At 35.3% G+C, this 18,688-nt stretch overlaps 1 protein-coding gene across 2 annotated transcripts in view; it reads left to right on the top strand.

The window, feature by feature from the left end:
* Nucleotides 1-18,688, top strand: part of SLIT2 (slit guidance ligand 2) — a 378,953-nt gene that overhangs the window by 270,141 nt on the left and 90,124 nt on the right. For both annotated transcript variants that reach the window (XM_081253775.1, XM_081253774.1), the window contains exons 10-14: nucleotides 5,670-5,741; nucleotides 6,239-6,310; nucleotides 13,721-13,792; nucleotides 17,557-17,700; nucleotides 17,813-17,976. In XM_081253775.1, the coding sequence (XP_081109901.1) occupies nucleotides 5,670-5,741; nucleotides 6,239-6,310; nucleotides 13,721-13,792; nucleotides 17,557-17,700; nucleotides 17,813-17,976 (524 nt within the window). The remainder of the gene's footprint in view (nucleotides 1-5,669; nucleotides 5,742-6,238; nucleotides 6,311-13,720; nucleotides 13,793-17,556; nucleotides 17,701-17,812; nucleotides 17,977-18,688) is intronic.

Genomic DNA, 18,688 nt, shown 5'->3' with positions numbered 1-18,688 from the left:
TATGTCGATACATATACAAAACATAAATACCTCTTGGGAGAGCTATTTCAGCTTTGGCATGTGGATGTTATTTTTTATAGTTTATCAAGATAATTTAATTTGAAAAATATTGAAACTAATGCCCGAGTATTGAAAGCTAGTGAGTCGAAAGTGTCATTTAAAATAAACTAATGTTGTTTAATATAGTGTAGATGTCTTCAGAACTAGTTGGAATAATTGACTACCCAATTACACTGTATGTTGTATACTTTCCTGATGTAAGATCTGCTAATTGATAACCATGGTAAAGTATTTATATGCCACAGAACCCAGCTATACCTGCACATAATATGCAGGTTTTAAGTGTCCACAGTATTACAGCAGAGAGATTTACTGATAATTTCCCATTTTCTACCATCTTTGAAATAGGCACCAGAAAAGTGACGTATATTGGTAGCTGTTCATTCTTTAGGAACTCTAAAACTGTGAAGACATATATTTCTTTAAAAAAAAAGCAGTAGAGAACAAGAGAAAAAGATATATGGGAGTGGGAGGAAAAAGTTCTTTTATTGGTTAAACATACTTGTGAATTTTTTGATTGGAACAGTTAGAAAACTGTCTTCTAACTAAAATTGAACTTCTAACTAAAATTTCCTTCTTGTTTTGATGAAGTGTAGCAGCAGATTGCTTTGAGATATACGTACACACAGCGATGAAATGTTTTGGAATTGTTCACATACATTCCGTGGAAAAAAAGATTCTGGCTCCTTTTATATGAAAAAGTCTTCCTTTATCATATGGGGTTTATAAAATTTTCTCCCTCTCTCACTCAGTTTTCTAAATCTATTTTTACTTTGAAATTTAAAATATTGAATTTTTTTTTTATGAAGGGATAGCATTTGGAAGGCTCTTAATTATGGTGGATTTTATCTACAGCAAGCAAATATATCTCAGCCATTACACTATCTCTTTTTGTAACCCTGGCATTTTTTGTTCGTTTGTTTGTTTGTTTTTGTTTTTTTATGATTGTGGATGTCTGTTTCTTATACTTTTTTCCAATGTTTGCTTTGAAGCTGTGTTATTAGGTATATAATTTTTTTAACATCTTTATTGGAGTATAATTGTTTTACAATGGTATGTTAGTTTCTGCTGTGTAACAAAGTGAATCAGCTATACGTATACATATATCCCCATATCCCCTCCCTCTTGCATCTCCCTCCCACCCTCCCTATCCCACCCCTTTAGGTGGTCACAAAGCACCGAGCTGATCTCCCTATGCTATGTGGCTGCTTCCCATTTGCTATCTGTTTTACATTTGGTAGTGTATATATGTCAATGCTACTCTCTCACTTTGTCCCAGCTTACCCTTCCTTTTTTTTTAACCTTCACCTGAAAAATCTAATATTTTTCCTCCTCATGTTTTATAATCAGGTTTTAATAGTCCCCCCTCTTGTTTTAGGAGGAAGGGCATCATTTGAGATGTGTGTTGTTTGTAGTTTGTCAAATATATTATGAGGTTCTTGTAATGAAACACAGAAATTATTTATCCTAGAGACCTAGAAGTTTACAGGAAGTACACATTAGTTTATTGTTTGTCCACTGAAAACAAGAAAATTGATATTTTTAAACGTTTTAAAATTTATGGTTTGACATCTATCAGTGGTAGAATATTTCCCTGCATGAGAATCTGTCTCTTTGAATGAAGGAGGCAATTATGTTGTGCCTTAGTGTACTGCTAGACAGTGCCATAAAGACCAATTAGCTGCTGAGTCAATGTAAATAACCATATAAGCTTCGTTTCAAATACTCTTTTTTTGGAACAAGGTTGGAAGTAAATAGATAAATAAAGAAAAGCAAGCAAATCCATTGTACATGTCATTGTTCAGCTTTCTGTTGCATACGTTGTAAATGATATGGTTTGCCCCTGAAGTTTAAGTCATGGGACATTGCAATAAGGAATAATACCTGCAGTATTGCTATATTATGTTTGAGTTATTTTTGCATATAAAACTAAATGTTTTCATCATGAATTCTCTTTGTTTTGTAACTTTTTGAGCATGCATTTTCTAAAAAAATAGATGGCCCACTTATATCTTTTTGGTTTTTTTTGCTTTAGCAGGAATAGTTATCAATGAAATTAACTGCAGATTCAACACAAACTAAGTTACAATAAAATATATTTAAGGGCTTCCCTGGTGGCGCAGTGGTTGAGAGTCTGCCTGCCGATGCAGGGGACACAGGTTCATGCCCCGGTCCGGGAAGATCCCACATGCTGCCGAGCAGCTGAGCCTGTGAGCCATGGCTGCTGAGCCTGCGCATCCGGAGGCTGTGCTCTGCAAGGGAAGAGGCCGCAACAGTGAGAGGCCCGCGTACCACCAAAAAAAATATATATATATATATATATATATATATATATATATATATATATATATATATATATACATATTTAAAAGCCATTAGAACAATTAGTGATCATTATAAGTATTCTAGGTTCTGAGACTTTAAAATAATAAATGAATTTTTAAATTTCTAAAGAAGCTTTTTAATTATATTAAGCGATAGAATTAGTTTGGCCACATTTGTAAGTTAATGTTACTGACATTTCAGAAGTCTCAGTACTGAATATCTCATTTTTAAAAAAACTTACATTGAACAAATTAGTTGGAAATGTAACTGTAAAACTGGACACTTTATCAATAAAACGTCCATGAGGATATAAACATATCTGCTTTTGATCACCATTGAATTCCAATTATGTAATACAATATTGCACAGGGCCATCATTAAATATTTGCAGATTGAATGAATGAATGAATAATTGCTGATTCCTTATTTTCAAGAAACTGAAATTATATTTACAAAAAGTAATTGTATGATCTAGTTTTGCATGACTGTTGAAAGAAACCTGCTAGACACTAAGAATTTTTATTTTTTCGCATCATTGCATTATATTATTTTGAGAAAATCTTTAACAAAATGAAATGATGTTTCATTGGCCTGGATTTGAAGAAAGTCCTTTAATCAAGAGTAATCCATCTATAGCTTGTTTTTACTATATTTTCATCGATTACATTTTAAACTTCTTAAAATCCAACTACAAGAATGGATCACAGCAAAAAAAATGTGTCTAAACCATCAATTCATAATGTTCTAATCAATAATGTAACAGTGAAATGATTAAAATATCCTTTGCTATACTTAGAGCTTTTGAAAAAAGTAACCCTTTCTTAAGACCTAGATAAATAATCCATATGAAGGAAATTCATATTTGCTTCATGAGATTTATTTCTTGTCTTCTAGGGCAAATCTGCCCCTTAGGGGCCAACAACCTGGTGGAGGAGGGATATATGAAAAATAAATAGAATGCAGTCAGATAAGAGCAGAGGAGTTTAGAAGAAAATGCCCTTTAGCAGAGAGAAAGATACATTTAACCATACCTAAGAAAGTAAAGGAAAACTTCAAAAGGAGGCTGTGCTCTAGTCATCTTAAAATAACTCAACAATATTATTACTATTGATGTGAAATTATTATTATCTTCAACGTCTAACAATAAGGAATGATTAAGGAAATATGGCACATTTTGCCAATTGAATTGTCATGAAAACATTAAAAATAATGTCTTCCAAAAATTTTAATGATATAGGAAAAAATGGATGATATGATGTTTAGTGTAAAGGAGTCAACTCAAAATTCTCTATACAGTAAGATTTTAATTATATAAAATAAATATGCGTGCAGAAAAACTAAAGTAAAATTCATGGATCTGAGTACTGTAATATGAGTGATTTTAATTTGCTTCCTTAACATATTTCGTAAATAGCTTAAGCTTAAGTTTTTCTTTAATGTGAACAAAATAACCTGCTTTCTGGAGGATGAGGATCATGACTAATGTTGCAAGTTACAGAAAAGATTTTACTTTTTTGTGAGAGAGCAAGGGACAGAAACTTGGGGAATAACTCAATTTGGAGGACTAGAAAATGAAGCCATAAATTAGAAAGAGAAAAGCAGAGCGAGAATCAGGAACATATAGTGTCACATCCAAGGGAGGAAGGATTGTTCACAATATCATATGCCACAGTGAGTTCAAGAGCAATGAAGACTGGGGAAACCCATTGCCTTTAGAGACAAGGAGGTCAGAGGGTGAACACTGAGACTTGAAGAAAACATGATATTGTAATATAAGGCCTTTGAATCAGAAAAGACTGTAATTTAAGCAATTTGACTTAACCTCCTAGTGATATTTTATTTATGTTGAACTGATGTCCATTAAATGCTTGTAATACATATAATGTCAAAGTATTACCAACATTCAATAAAAATGAATCACTGTATAGGACACATATATAACCTATATATGCCTCTCTCTATATATAATATTTATACATAAATATACCAATATAAATGTATGTACATATATGTGTATATGTATATATATTTTTAAATTTGGGCAAGAAAATGGAGCTCATGCCAGGTATTTCAACAGAGGGATTTAATATGACAAATGAGTTAAACAGCTCTAGAAAGTGACACAGATTAGAAAGCTGCTTCCACCCCCAGGGCTACAAAGAACTAAGAACTTGATGATATACAGTTAGGAGCTGGCCCTTAGCAGGAGCTAAAATTAAGGAAGAGATGAGACCACGGCTGAGGACATATCCTGAGGCAGAAAAGGGGAGTTGCTAACTGGCTTCTCCCTTCGTCCCACCTTGGGTCTCCCACCAGTGCCTTTCACTGATCAAGTCTCACAAAAGCCAGTTAGCAACTGAGCCTGGACTAAATGCTTCACAGGAGTCAGCTCTCTGGGATACAGAGCAGAAGCGAGGAGAAGGAATGGGAAATGTGTATTAGCATATTTATATGGGTAGAAATGAGGCTGAGAGACAACATTTTTTGATGGACTAAAATATTTACCAAAACACCCTGTGAAATATACTGTTTTGTGTCTTTCATAACTAGATGGGTAAAATCTTCTCTTTCTTTGATAGCAGAACCATGGAATAGATAATGTTAGAGGGTTATTTTCACCTCTCAGATTTTAGTGTGTCATAAAAACACGGCAGTTGTGTTTAAATGCACTTTGCTGCAGTGGTTTTCACATGAAATATTCACATAATGGATTGACAGAGTCCAGACAGTTTTACTGAAAATATCTGTAGCACTTATGAATTTAGAGTATAGGATTTTTGCCTCAGAAGAAGCTTCAAAATTAATTTTCTGCATATAACAATTCTTTCAAGCTATAATATGCTTTCTGTAGAGGAAATGGTTTATAAAGTTTAGTATTCAACCATAATGTCTTTTGTGGAAGAGTTATAGCTATCTCTAAAACATGTTCTACATCTTTTCAATGTTACAACATATTTCTTCCTGATATTGAAGTTAGCAAAATGTATTCCCAACATAGCTTCTAACAGGTGTTCTTTCTTTTATACAAACTCCAGACTTAAATATTAATGAACTTGTAACGCCTAAAAAATCAGAATATTTTTATTGTTTTTAGAGTTGCTTTGTTTTTATTCCCAATCTTATACCACATTTAGGGCAGAGCACAATTAATTTTAGTAGTCTTTTTTGAGAAAAAAAGAAAATATCACTTATAAAGCATATCACCTTTGCTTCTTGACATGGCTTGAATTAAACATAGCTGGGAGCTCACATTTCTATTTAAAACAATTTTTTTTTCATTGCAGACGTTTGGAGCAGAACTCAATCAAGGTCATCCCTCCTGGAGCTTTCTCACCATATAAAAAGCTTAGAAGAATGTGAGTGAATAATATTCTGAAATCAGTGTAATTTTTAAAAATTATACAAGTCATGACCATGAGAAGACATCCATTTAAGTATGAATAAGTACTCGACAGATTAAATATTAAATGATGTGGCTATCTGTTACTAGTTCTATAATATTGTAATGTTAAAAGCTAAACTATTAATTTTTTAAGTTCTCTGTAATTTAGCAGATTAATTCACATTAGTGTGAACGTACGTGGTCAATATATTATACAGTCAAATTCTTAAATGTTCTATTTTCAAAAATAACACATGCCATCTTTAATAATAATTTAGGAAAATAGACAATAATTGATTTAAAAGTGTGATTTTTTTTTAAATTTAGGATGCTTCAGATGTTTCATGTTGCAAATTTTATATATGTATTGATAGGTGCAAAACTGACATGCAGAGGCAATAAATAGCTTTCTCCTGCAGTAAATCTCACTGACATTTTATTTAGTTTAACCTAACCTATTTTTAATCTTAGCGACCTGAGCAATAATCAGATCTCCGAGCTAGCACCAGATGCTTTCCAAGGACTACGCTCTCTGAATTCACTGTAAGTACTGACCACATCACTGAAGGAAAGCAGCATGCACAAGGAATAGTGGCTCTAGTTTTAAATTTGGATTTAAGGGATATACTGTTTAAGTTTTTTATTATGAATTATTAATAATAATTAGTATGAATCTTTAGTGAATTTCATCATTTTTATGGAGAACTGCTACCTGCCACTAAAATTAGCCAATTTTTAGGGGTATATATTTTAAGGTTTGACAGTTCTGCTGTTTAGAGAGCAAGAGTATGAGCCCCGGGCTTACCTGGTGGCGCAGTGGTTGAGAGTCCGCCTGCCGAGGCAGGGGACAGGGGTTCGTGCCCCGGTCCGGGAGGATCCCACATGCCGCTGAGCCTGCGCGTCCGGAGCCTGTGCTCCGCAACGGGAGAGGCCACAGCAGTGAGAGGCCCGCGTACCGCAAAAAAAAAAAAAAAAAAAAAAAAAGATTATGAGCCCCTTTTTTGCCAGTGTTTTGTTTCTGAAGTAAAGGGAAAATGTGTATTTTGGAATGCTCTGGTCAGTGTTGTGTTGATAATCCTTAAGCCCATAGCCGCTGTCTCTTACAGTCCCCTTTAGAATGATGTTGGGCGAAGTCTTGCAGAGAACAGTGGAAGATGACCATTGAGAGGGCCCCCCAACCCCTGCTTCATCACCTTAAGACTTCCCTGACAGACCAGCTTTAATCTCTCAAAGAATAAAGATAAGAAAGTATGACAGCTTTTTAATGTCAAAAGGACTTCCAGGGAGATAGCTATGTAAATTAAAGTGGTTCTGAAGTGAATTTATAAAGGCCATTATTCCTTCAAACTTGTACAGAATCTTCAGAAGTCCACCAAGTAGAGTTAGCTTTTATTTCAAATTTTAATTTTAAAGTTTGAAAATGAACTCTGGTATTTTTTTAAGAGGTGATGCTTAGAGAAGGGTTCTTATTGTTGTAAATTACTGCAGGGCTCTTAGAAACTTCAGAAGTCAATGGTAGCCAGTGAGAATTTCAGGATACACATGTGTGATACTCAGATAAACACCTTTGGTTTATATAGCAGTTTACACTCATACCAAGGGGAAGAGATGGACCAGCTCTTCTGGGCACATGGATGTTCAGGTCGCTATGCTGGTCTGCTCAGAAAACTGCAGTTTTCTTCCAAGAAAAAAAGTGGAAAACTATCACTTCACCTGCAGTGTCTGCCTAGGTTCATTTCTGTTTGGGTTTTGTTTGGGATTTTTATTTTAATAGATGAAGTCCAAGACCAGGGAAACAACTATTGGCAGAAAGTGTAAAGTACAGTCATGCACTGTTCTCAGGGTGGGCTGTCAGATTCTAAAATCGCAGAGCGCAATGCAAAACTCTATTAAATCACCCAAATTGTCCTTAAAGTACGTACCGTCCTGGACAGTAATACTATCCAAAGTAAACATAGACAACCTCCCAGCCATACAAAAGGACAGAACAAAAGTCAAGTCAGTGTACAAAGTCTTGGTCCTTCAAGTATCTGTGCCTCAAAGATAACAGTTAAATGTCAAAAAAGAGAGAAATGGATGGAGAATTCTGATTTATATCTGCTTGCTTGCAGAGTTTACTGTTAAGTTCTACTGCCTTAATGATGTTGACACTTGTGGTTGTGAGAATTAAATGGTAAAAAGAAATAATAAAAGATTAATCATTTTAATTTTGTTAATTAATCATTCATCACAGTAAATTACATTATATTTATTAAATATATATTTATTATAATTAATGATTATAACTTATGTACTAATCTACATATATAATAAACTAATGGCAAATTGGAAAAGAAATGACAACACATGTAAAAGAACTTGCTTGCTGAATTGGGATCTTAGTCTTCAAGATCATAGCTCTCATGTACATAGTTCTTTTGGAAAGCTATAGAAAAGCATTAACTTTCCTTGTAGAACTGCATTTCAGTCAGGATGCTAAGTCACTGAGGAATTTCTAGTTCAAATCATAGCAGTACATGGAAAAGTAGGAACCTTTTTCCAGAAGTGGAATACCCACATAATGCCTTATAACATTATAAAACAGAAAAGCGGGCTTCCCTGGTGGCGCAGTGGTTAAGAGTCCTCCTGCCAATGCAGGGGACCCGGGTTCGAGCCCTGGTATGGGAAGATCCCACATGCCGTGGAGCAACTAAGCCTGTGCGCCACAACTGCTGAGCCTGCGCTCTAGAGCCCATGAGCCACAACTGCTGAGCCCACATGCCACAACTACTGAAGCCCACGTGCCTAGAGCCTGTGCTCTGCAACAAGTGAAGCCACTGCAGTGAGAAGCCTGCGCACCGCGGCGAAGAGTAGCCCCCGCTCTCCACAGCTAGACAAAGCCCCGCACGCAGCAAAGAAGACCCAACGCAGCCATAAATAAATAAATAAATAAAATAAAATTATTTAAAAAAACAGAGGGAACAGCTAAATACTGAGGCTCTGAGGTAGGAGTGTGCGGAGTGTTTCAAGACAGAGCAAGAAAAAGTCAGTATGACTTGAGGGGAGCAGATGCTTGAAATTAAAATAATGAAAAGGTTGCAGTTGTTAGTAATGGCAAGGTCTAGGGTACAGCCACGAGGATAGAGGGATAAATATGGTGAAAGACTGGTTGCTGGAAAAGAGTCATGCTGGAGACTGAAATAGTGAGCCAGGAGTTTAAGTGTTCCAGAAAGGGGTGAAGTGACTTAGGTGTATGTAGATTAACTGCAAGAGGGATGCAAATAGGCCACATTTCTTTCTTTAAATGAAGTGTTATACAAGTTTCTTTTATATGTCTTTCTGCAGCTGTACTCAGTTATATAGCCAGCTTAATTTAATCACTACATTTGCTAAAGAAGTGAAATATTTAAAGGTGGTATGTTGCCAAATACCTCTAATGCATTTTATTTAATAAATTGTTTTGTTATTCAATTACCAAAATAGTATATCTTAAGAGAAAACTGGACTTGATCTGTTGAGTGTTTTTTAAGGTCTCTCCTATTAAATTCATTAATATTTATTTATTTTTATTAACATTTATTTTGTTACATATTATTACATATCACTATTATATATATTAAATACCACTATTATATATTAACATATTTTATTATATAACAATGTATTACATATTATTAACAAAATATCATTCAAAATACATGCATCTATGAAATCATTTTATCTTCAGGGCTTTTTTTTACTTTCACTGTGACAACAAAATTTCTATAATATTTAATAATCATTTCTTAAGAACTCGGCATACAAGTACATTTAGCATTGCCTCTAAACATTTTTTATTTTTCATTTACTGATTGGATTTATATTTTATTATAATTATATATATTTATATTAACAAAATAACTTTATATTGTGTTATAGCAGTGCAGCATAGTGGCTAAGCATATCTCCTTTAGAATGCTGGATGGCTTGTATTCGAATACTGGCTCTAACTCACTGGGTATACAGAGCTAGTTACTAATTTCCCTGTTCTTCAGTTATCTCATCTCTAAGATGGGGATGAGATTATTCCTCTCCTGGCTTTGTTAAAAACACAGAGTAAACTTTCAAGAGATATTACAATAAGACCATGGCAAATTCTTCTCCTGGTACTTATCAATGTGCATGATTTTGGATTTTAATTATCCCAGGGAATTTTTATGCCCAAGATCCTCAGAATATGGTTTTCCCCTCTTCTTACTTTTTCATTAACCTTTTACAAGCTATTGTAGTTCACTAATTCTTATTTCTCTCTTCACTAACCAGCTCACAAATTCCACAGGGGTCTATAGTGTAAGGCTTGACCGCTGTATTTGCATTGCCTACAGGCTTTTCTTGGACTGATGTTAACTGTCCAGCACAGTACCTTGCATTTACCACTGGTTTTCAGTGAAAATGTAGCACCCTCTGCTTTCTCTTTACTGTACTCTCTTTAAATTTGCTTAGTGTTTTAATTCTCAAGTACACATGGTTTTTAATTTATAAGTAAGTATAGCTCTTTAACATGTATTTGGATAGTAAGTCTGTCCATTGCACCTTTTTCATGATAGCCATCATGTAGGTTTCTATTTTGGACATTTTTTCTCTTTAGTGGGAGTTCTGTCTTCTGCTTTCAGCAAGGGCAGGAGAAGTCAAAGACTGGCCAGCAGTGGTTGCTCTATCTTACTGCCCCAATATTGAAACACCAGAGTGAAACTGGGTTTAATATTCTTAGCCTTCCTTCTTGTAGCAGGTACAAAAGCTGCCATAAGATTTCCCTGTTGTTTCAAACGACTATAAAATATTCTCTATCAGCATAACTGTACTGTATATAGAATGCCAAATATAAGCCATGTATAAGAAAACTGTAGAAAAGCTACCCAATTTGTCATTCTTGGTATTTGGAAATTGTGCATATTTATTTTCTTTTCACCTGAATTATTTTTATCTTGATTTTTAAAAATTTTCCTTCCCTCTTATGAGTGTAGCAAGATTCTCATTGGCCCTCTTGCAGTTTGTATCTTTATGTGATGATACTCCTTTCCCTCACTTTTATAGATTTTGGCCCTATTTTCTTGGCTGCCATACAATTGTTCCGTCCTGGTCTTTGGACTTTTGATATTTTTAAATCCCTTTTTCCTTCCTACCATTTCGATCTCACTGTGTGTAAAAAAACTATTCAGCCCTAGTATTGCTATACCGTTTTGTAGAGAAATCTCATCCCCATCATATCAAGTATTTATTATAATATTTTTATGATAGTCCATATACCCAATTATACCTACACTTACAGATTTCCTACATTCTTTTGTGATTTTCGTCTTTTTCTCCCCTGTACCCAAATTGTCTCATTAATAGTAAACATCTATTTTCTTATCATGATCTTAAAGAAAACAGAATGATTTGTTGGGAAAGAAAATTTTCACAGTGTGAGTATGGCACACTGTCTAGCTAGTCCTCCTTTTGTGCTATTCGAACCAACCTTTGAAACAAAAGACCCAAGTGAACAACCTACTAAATTACTCACGCTTTGATTCTAATGTGGGTCCCCCACAGTTCTTACACATCCTGTTTCCTTTTTAGATCTCGATGGGTTCAAAATGTGAAACTCCTTCAGTATTCAAAATAGCCCTTTTGGGTGTCTCTTCGAAGCCATACCTTTTATTCATCTCAGTTGTATCAGCGGCTGGCACATGGGCCAATGGTGAATATTGAACAAGTAACAGCTGGATTCAGTTTAATTGGGCATGAAGCCTAGAACCTGGCAAAGTTCCTAGCACATAATGAGTGTACGATACCTATTGCTGAGTGCATTACTTGAATGATATTCAGTTGAATATCCCAAATTGGTGCCACTTTCATCTGATCATTTGTTCCCTAAAGCCCTCTGTTCTCTTATTTTTGACCTTAAGATATATATTATTATCGCTCTACCCTTTCTTAAAGCCCTTACCTCCTTGAGCCTGACAATGTAGAATTCTCTCTTTTGTTCTTGTATTTTTAAAATTGTTTCTTCTCTAATTGTGTTAAGTTTTTTAAAAAATCTATATTCTACACAAATGAATTTTTATGTTATACTGTATAACTATACCACTGGAATCTATACAAATGAAATGACACATTGTACAGTATAGCACCGATCTTTATTTGTTCCCTTAAGAATTTTCTTCATATTTTGTAATATATCCCACCTCTCACTGGCATCTTAAAAGGGAACAGCTTTTTCCTCACTCTGATTCATCTCTCTTGCATTATTTTCCTCCTTTCCAAACAGAAATCATGTACAGTTGCCAAACATATTAATTATTTTGATTCTCATTTTGGCTTTTTCCTCCACATATTTTTACGTCTTTATTGGAGTATAATTGCTTTACAATGGTGTGTTAGTTTCTGCTTTATAACAAAGTGAATCCGTTATACATATACATATGTTCCCATATCTCTTTCCTCTTGCGTCTCCCTCCCTCCCACCCTCCTCCACATTTTATGACATCATTTATTTCTCTTCCAAAAGATTACTTCTGACTTTTTAAAGTAATTTATGCCCATCCTAGAGAACATTTTAAAAACAAAGACAGTATATATAGATTCAAATTCAAATGACCTCTGGACAGTAAGTCACTTACCATCTAGAGATTTTCCACTTTTTTTCTATGTATATATGTATATATTCTTCTAAACAAAGTTAAAATTATACTATAATATATTATTTTGTATTATGCTCTTTTAAACTTAGTGTTGTATCATGAATACTTTCATTTCACTAAATATTCTTCAGAACATGATTTTTATCAATGTGAAATATATATTTAGCCAATCCCCTTCTTTGGAACTTGGATACACTTTATTTGCATTTAATTTTTCACTGTTATACATTATTCCATGAACAACATTTGACAGATAAAATATTGTGTTTGTCTCTGAGTTTTTTCTTAAACTCTTGAGAGAAACTACTAAGTTAAAATTTATATAAACATCTTTATGACTCTTGATACATGTTGTCAAATTGTTCCTCTAAAAATATAATTTCTGCCTTTTCCTACACATAATTGTGGTCCTCTGCTTTTGGGGCCTGAGAATGGAGGGGCATCATTGCAGATCTGTGGTCAATAGCCAACATGATGAGTCAATCATTTTCATTTATTTGCTGTTGAAATCCCCTCATTTCACCCTTTCTGTGAATACATTAATTTATTCCTTAATTTGTTCCTGTGCTAATTTATTACTCATTTTACTCTTCAAACAATATTCACTCATCAATCCAATGTTAGGACATCACTGTGTGTCAAAACCTAGGCACCAGGTATGCTGAAGTAATTAAGTCATGGTCCCTGCACTTTGTGGCTACACTTAGTGGCTAATCAGAGGTAGGGACATGAGGATACATTCCTATTCATATTTCTTTGGGGAACATACACTTTAAAAATTCTCCTGTATCAATATTAATGATCACTGTCTTCACAAATCTTACATTTCTTATGCATATGCATTATATGTTTAAAACGAAAAGTTTACACTTATGTGGATTCCTTTCACTGTTTTCCATTAGGATAATCCTAAATCTCATCCCTTTAAAGAACAGTAGGTTCCACATTTACTGTTCTCCTTTGTTATATACTGTGTGCTCTCATTACATATGAACTGTGTGTGCATGTGTGTGTGTGTGTGTAGAAAAACATGACAATTTAACAGTGGACATTTCTATGAAAGGGGAATAAAATTATAAATTATGTTAATTTTTTTTGTTTTTCTATGTTTTCCAAACTCTCTACCATAAGCTATGTCTAATCTATAATCAGGGAAAAAACATTTGCAAATTGAAGTTTGTTTACTCAACTATGGCTTTTATGACGTATGGATCTTACTAACCTCCTATATGCCTGAATACATATGTTTGGCTGAATTTGTTTTGCTGGTTGATGTCTAATTTTTTTGTTTGTTCAAATCATGTTCTTCCAGTGTCCTCTATGGAAATAAAATCACAGAACTCCCAAAAAGTTTATTTGAAGGACTGTTTTCCTTACAGCTACTGTAAGTATTTGATTGTTTCTGATCTGTTGAACCCAAATATATATTTTAGCCAGTGTACCATCTCATATTTTCATGGAGGCTTCAGAAAAATTTGACCCAAAATGACATAGTTTAATGAAATGGAAAAGATTAGTCTAGTGGAGCTAACATTGATGATGGTTATTTATTTGAAGACACAACCCTTTGAAATTGTTCCCAAGCCTTTCTTTCCACATTGTCATAAATGTGGGCATCCTGGCTGTTCTGTCATTTATAGTTTGTGGAATCCTTGCCCTTTATGAAATTTCTCTGGTTTGATTTGCTAATAGTTGGAAAGGAGAAAGACTTGGTAATATGTTTATCCACCTTTGTCTAAAGAATCTGCAACAGTGACAATACTAGAATAACATCCCCCAACACAAAGATGGTGTTTAGTAGCCTAGGACAGAGTGGTAACACTCAAACTAATCTTTAGTGAGAGAATTATCTGTCAATTTCCTGGATTTTATCTTTAAAGACCACTCTGCTTAGAGAATAGCTACAACTTATTTGTCTCGAAAGAAGTATTTATGATACATATTTATAAGAATAAGACTTGACCCCAGATGTCTTAATTAATGCACATATGAAAATGAGATTGAAAAAATATGCTAATACTAAGATTGTTAGTGTTGGACCATCAAAGCCTATTCAAATCACCAAACACTTATAGGGTATCTCATTTGGGGTACACACTGACCTAGCTGCTGTGGATAAAAAGATGAGTATGATATAATTTCTTCTCTCAACTGGCTCACAGTCAGTCTACTTTAAAATTCTTAAGTTTAGAATGCTATTTTCTCTTTTGGATGTGTGTATTTGTTGAGCTGGGGTTTGAACCACTTACTTGGTAAAAATTTATTCCTGATCTCACAAACAGCCCAAAAGTTGATTGTTTTCCTTACTTGATAAATGTATGTTTATAATTACATCCTATTATCCACACTTGAAACTTTTCATCATTATGCAGAAACATATTTTATATCACAACACAGTTCATACATATACACATACAGACACACAAATGAAGCAAATCATCAACAAAACTCTTTAACCTCACTATGTATAGTGCTGTCAATTCTGTTCCATTCTCTCTCTCTCTTCTTAATGCTACGTAACTCAATAAACTGATTTTACAACAGACCAATCAGTCATGATAAATACTGACCTTTGTGACCTAGTGACTTTATTTGGGCATCAAATTATTTTTTAACCCTTCATTTGCAGTAAAGTTAGCAAATATTGTTTCTGATCTTGAATAGGATGACTCTATACACATTATAGGTATAGCTAGGTACTATAGCCAAGTGTTGCCTATTTGTTATTTACTTTCGTGTCATTCTTTCACATCTTCTTAGCATTATTCTCCTCACCATTCACTTACATTCTCTTGCTACCACTGTCCTGCCTAGTGGCAACACTAAAAATGGCACCTTTTTCTTTCCACACACACTTATTGGTAGTTGATGTAACAAGTGGGTTGATAAACACTAGGAATCTGTATGTAGATAAACCTTACTAAAAAAGCCAGCTTTCTCCCTCTGCCTTAAGTTCTATCTCTAGACTAAGCCTGCCAGAGTTCATGTGGCATAATTGACTCTTTATGGTTAGTTGAGAATTTGGTTAGGTTAAACATCTTAGATCTGCTTGAACAGATGAGATACTAAGGAGAAGAAGTAGGTAAATGGAAGGAACAAAAGAAAGTAGTGTTCAGTACTTTCCACCTAATTTCTGGACCACCTGAATGTAAACTAAGTACAAAGTGCTCAGAACGGCACCTTCTTTAGTTGTCTTCCAGGCTCCGCATCTTTTCCTTGTCCTTAGCATTGTGCTCTCCAGCTCCTTTCTTAGCTCACTAGTTAGGGAACATGGCCAGTGGGCCGTGTGTTGTGACCCCAAGTGGGGAGGTATAGGATTAATCAGTCCACACCTCAAACCATGCCTCTAAGCTCTAAAGAAAGTATCATATAGATCACAGAGAAAGCCACAACTGCAGTTTCTGAAGGAAGATAAAAAAGAGTACAGCAGGGAGAACGACCACTAGAAAGTCCTGGCTTTGCATGTGTAGGGAGTTGAGGTCTTAAAAAGGCAAGTAAAACTGGAATACCCTGAATTACAGAGATTCTAGTGGGCAAATGGGAAAACAGTTTTCAGTGTGTTAGATAAGAAAGCATCATACCCAAACCACATAGCACATATTTTTTGAGCTACTAAGTATTTGTTAAAGTCCTAAGTATCAAAGCTCTGAACTGAGTGGTGACAGAGTAAAAGAAGTATCAAAAAAAAATTTTCTGCCCCTGGAGGGCTAAACTGTCTTTGGGCAAACATGAGGGCTTGTATAAAATAGTTGACAAGACTAGGTAGCACTGACTGACTTCCTAGAGGAAGGAATGCATTAGTTGGGTGGCAGTTGTATTCTGGAAAAATATTGTTCTGGAGAAGGTGGGCCTTCTGTGAGACCTTGATAGGCCAGAAGGTTGAGGCAGGTGGAGAGTCGGGCAAGTATACTCCCAAAGGTGAGGGAAGCATGAACACAAGTGCAGACACAGGGACATATAACCTACGAGAATAATGTTTGCCCAAATATGATCTGTAAACCACAGTTCCACAGAATATTGATGCAGAATACCACTGGTATATATGAGAAAAAACAAGTTTGTGGGATATTATGTTAAACCAAGTGAAATGGATATGTATAATGCAGAATGAGGGTCTTCGTGTGATAATGCAACTCTCTAAGAGGGTTATAAAGTAGTCGTTCAACAACAAATATTTATTGAGCACCTAGCACATGCCAGGCATGTGGGAAGCAACAGAGAACAAAATAGACTAATATCCCTGTTGTCTGGACCTTATACCCTTGGGAGAGGGTTCATGCAGATGGCAGTCAGCAAGAACATAATAAATAAGCAAATCACACGTAACAGAAAGAAATGTGTATTTAAGAAAATAGAAAAAGTAGATTAAAGTAAAGGAATTGAGATGCTAAGGATAGGGGAGGGGCAAAGACAGGCTGACGGTATTGGAGGGAGTGGCCGGGGGAGGCTGAATGGAAAAGGTGACATTGCAGCCGACTCGAAGAAGCAACATAGTTAGCCAGGCAGACATCTGGGAGAAGAGCCTTCCAAGCAGAGAAGAGAGTCTGGCAAGGAGACCTGTGTGGCTGGAGCTGAAACAGCCAGGAATAGAAAACTTGGAGGTTGTAAAGTTCAAAAAAGGAACCAAAGATCCCATTGGGCATTATGGGCTATTGTCAAGTCTTAGGTTTTATTCAGGGCAAACTGGGAGTTGTTGCATGGTTTTGAGAGAGGAGTGATGTATTCTGGTCTATGTTTAGAAGTCTCACTCTGGCTACCGTTTTGAGAATGGACTGAACTTCTTTTTCACAGAGCAGCTCCAGGGACTAATGTTTTTTTGAGAACTTTATGGTGCCCTTGACAGGAGAAACTGGCTCTCACCCACCTTTGTCTATTGCTGTACTTCTACACATTCCAGAGAATATATTTAATAATTTTTGTTGAATAAATGTGTAAGTACCACTAGATTTAGGCAATCCAATCATTAGACATGACCCATGCTTTATCTGCCATAACCCCAAATCTTCAGCCTGTGATACCTCAATGATTACTTAATGTTGAGGGTAAAAGAAATGGATTTCTTGACTGGGTTTTCTCAAGAACAACAGAGTCTTGAAGATAGGTTAATGAGATACTACACTTTAATTCTACGACTATTTAATCAAACAGATTATTGAATGCCAACAAGATAAACTGCCTTCGGGTAGATGCTTTTCAGGATCTGCACAACCTGAACCTTCTCTCCTTATATGACAACAAGCTTCAGACCATCGCCAAGGGGACCTTTTCACCTCTCCGTGCCATTCAAACCATGTATGTATATAGGATTTGGATCAAACGTGATGACCATTTTATTCACTCTGAATTGGAGAGTTGAGTTCATTGCAAGTCATGTGTAAAAGTGTTCTGTATGTGTTTCTGAAAGGCATTTGGCCCAGAACCCCTTTATTTGTGACTGCCATCTCAAGTGGCTGGCGGATTATCTTCATACCAACCCAATCGAGACCAGTGGTGCCCGCTGCACCAGCCCCCGGCGTCTGGCAAATAAAAGAATCGGACAGATCAAAAGCAAGAAATTCCGTTGTTCAGGTAATTTCTTACTTTGTGTAACATTTCCCCAGCGTTACCCAAAACAGTAGTGAGATGTAGAGACAGTTGGCCTTGAGCTGAATCACCAAACATTGCAGAATCGTATTTCTTTTTCTTCTGTCCATGAAGGAAAAGAGCTGTAGACGCAATTCATATAGCACTCCTACATGTAACCTTTTTAACACACTATCCAGCAGAAGAAATAAAGAAAAAAAGATGCCTGGATACTTCATACTGTAATCCCAGGGTTTGAATTTAACAGGGGCCTTTTATCTAACTCAGTGCCTTTAAAAGGCTGTAAGTCTCACGTTTGTTGTATTGTTTTTCACTGAGCAACAGTAAAGTAATTAATCATGTTTCCATTTCTTTAAGAAAGTGAACTGAGATTTGGTTACTTGATTTCCTCAGGCTCAGAAGTAGGGGGAAAAAAAGCTCCAGATTCCTTGCTTCTCACACCAAATGCCGTTTTCTTGTTTTGCGTTCTCGCATTTTGAATAGGACTGTGAGGGTACATTCTTTTTCCAAAAGGCCATCTTTTAACACTTTGGGGATATTACATTTACTTATAAAAAGTGAAATATAGATGCATTTTATTAATGTTAAAGGGAAAACTTACTTCATTGAAATTTACTGTTTGCTTAGGTATAATCTTTTCTATTTTCTCATAATAAAGTGCGTTCTATATGTTTTGGGTAGTATGCTACCTAACTAT

Source organism: Mesoplodon bidens, assembly GCF_964165515.1.
Source record: "Mesoplodon bidens genome assembly, chromosome: 1".
Lineage (NCBI taxonomy): Eukaryota > Metazoa > Chordata > Mammalia > Artiodactyla > Ziphiidae > Mesoplodon > Mesoplodon bidens.
Note: the sequence above shows the minus strand (reverse complement) of the source record. Positions and strands in the feature narration are given on the sequence as shown.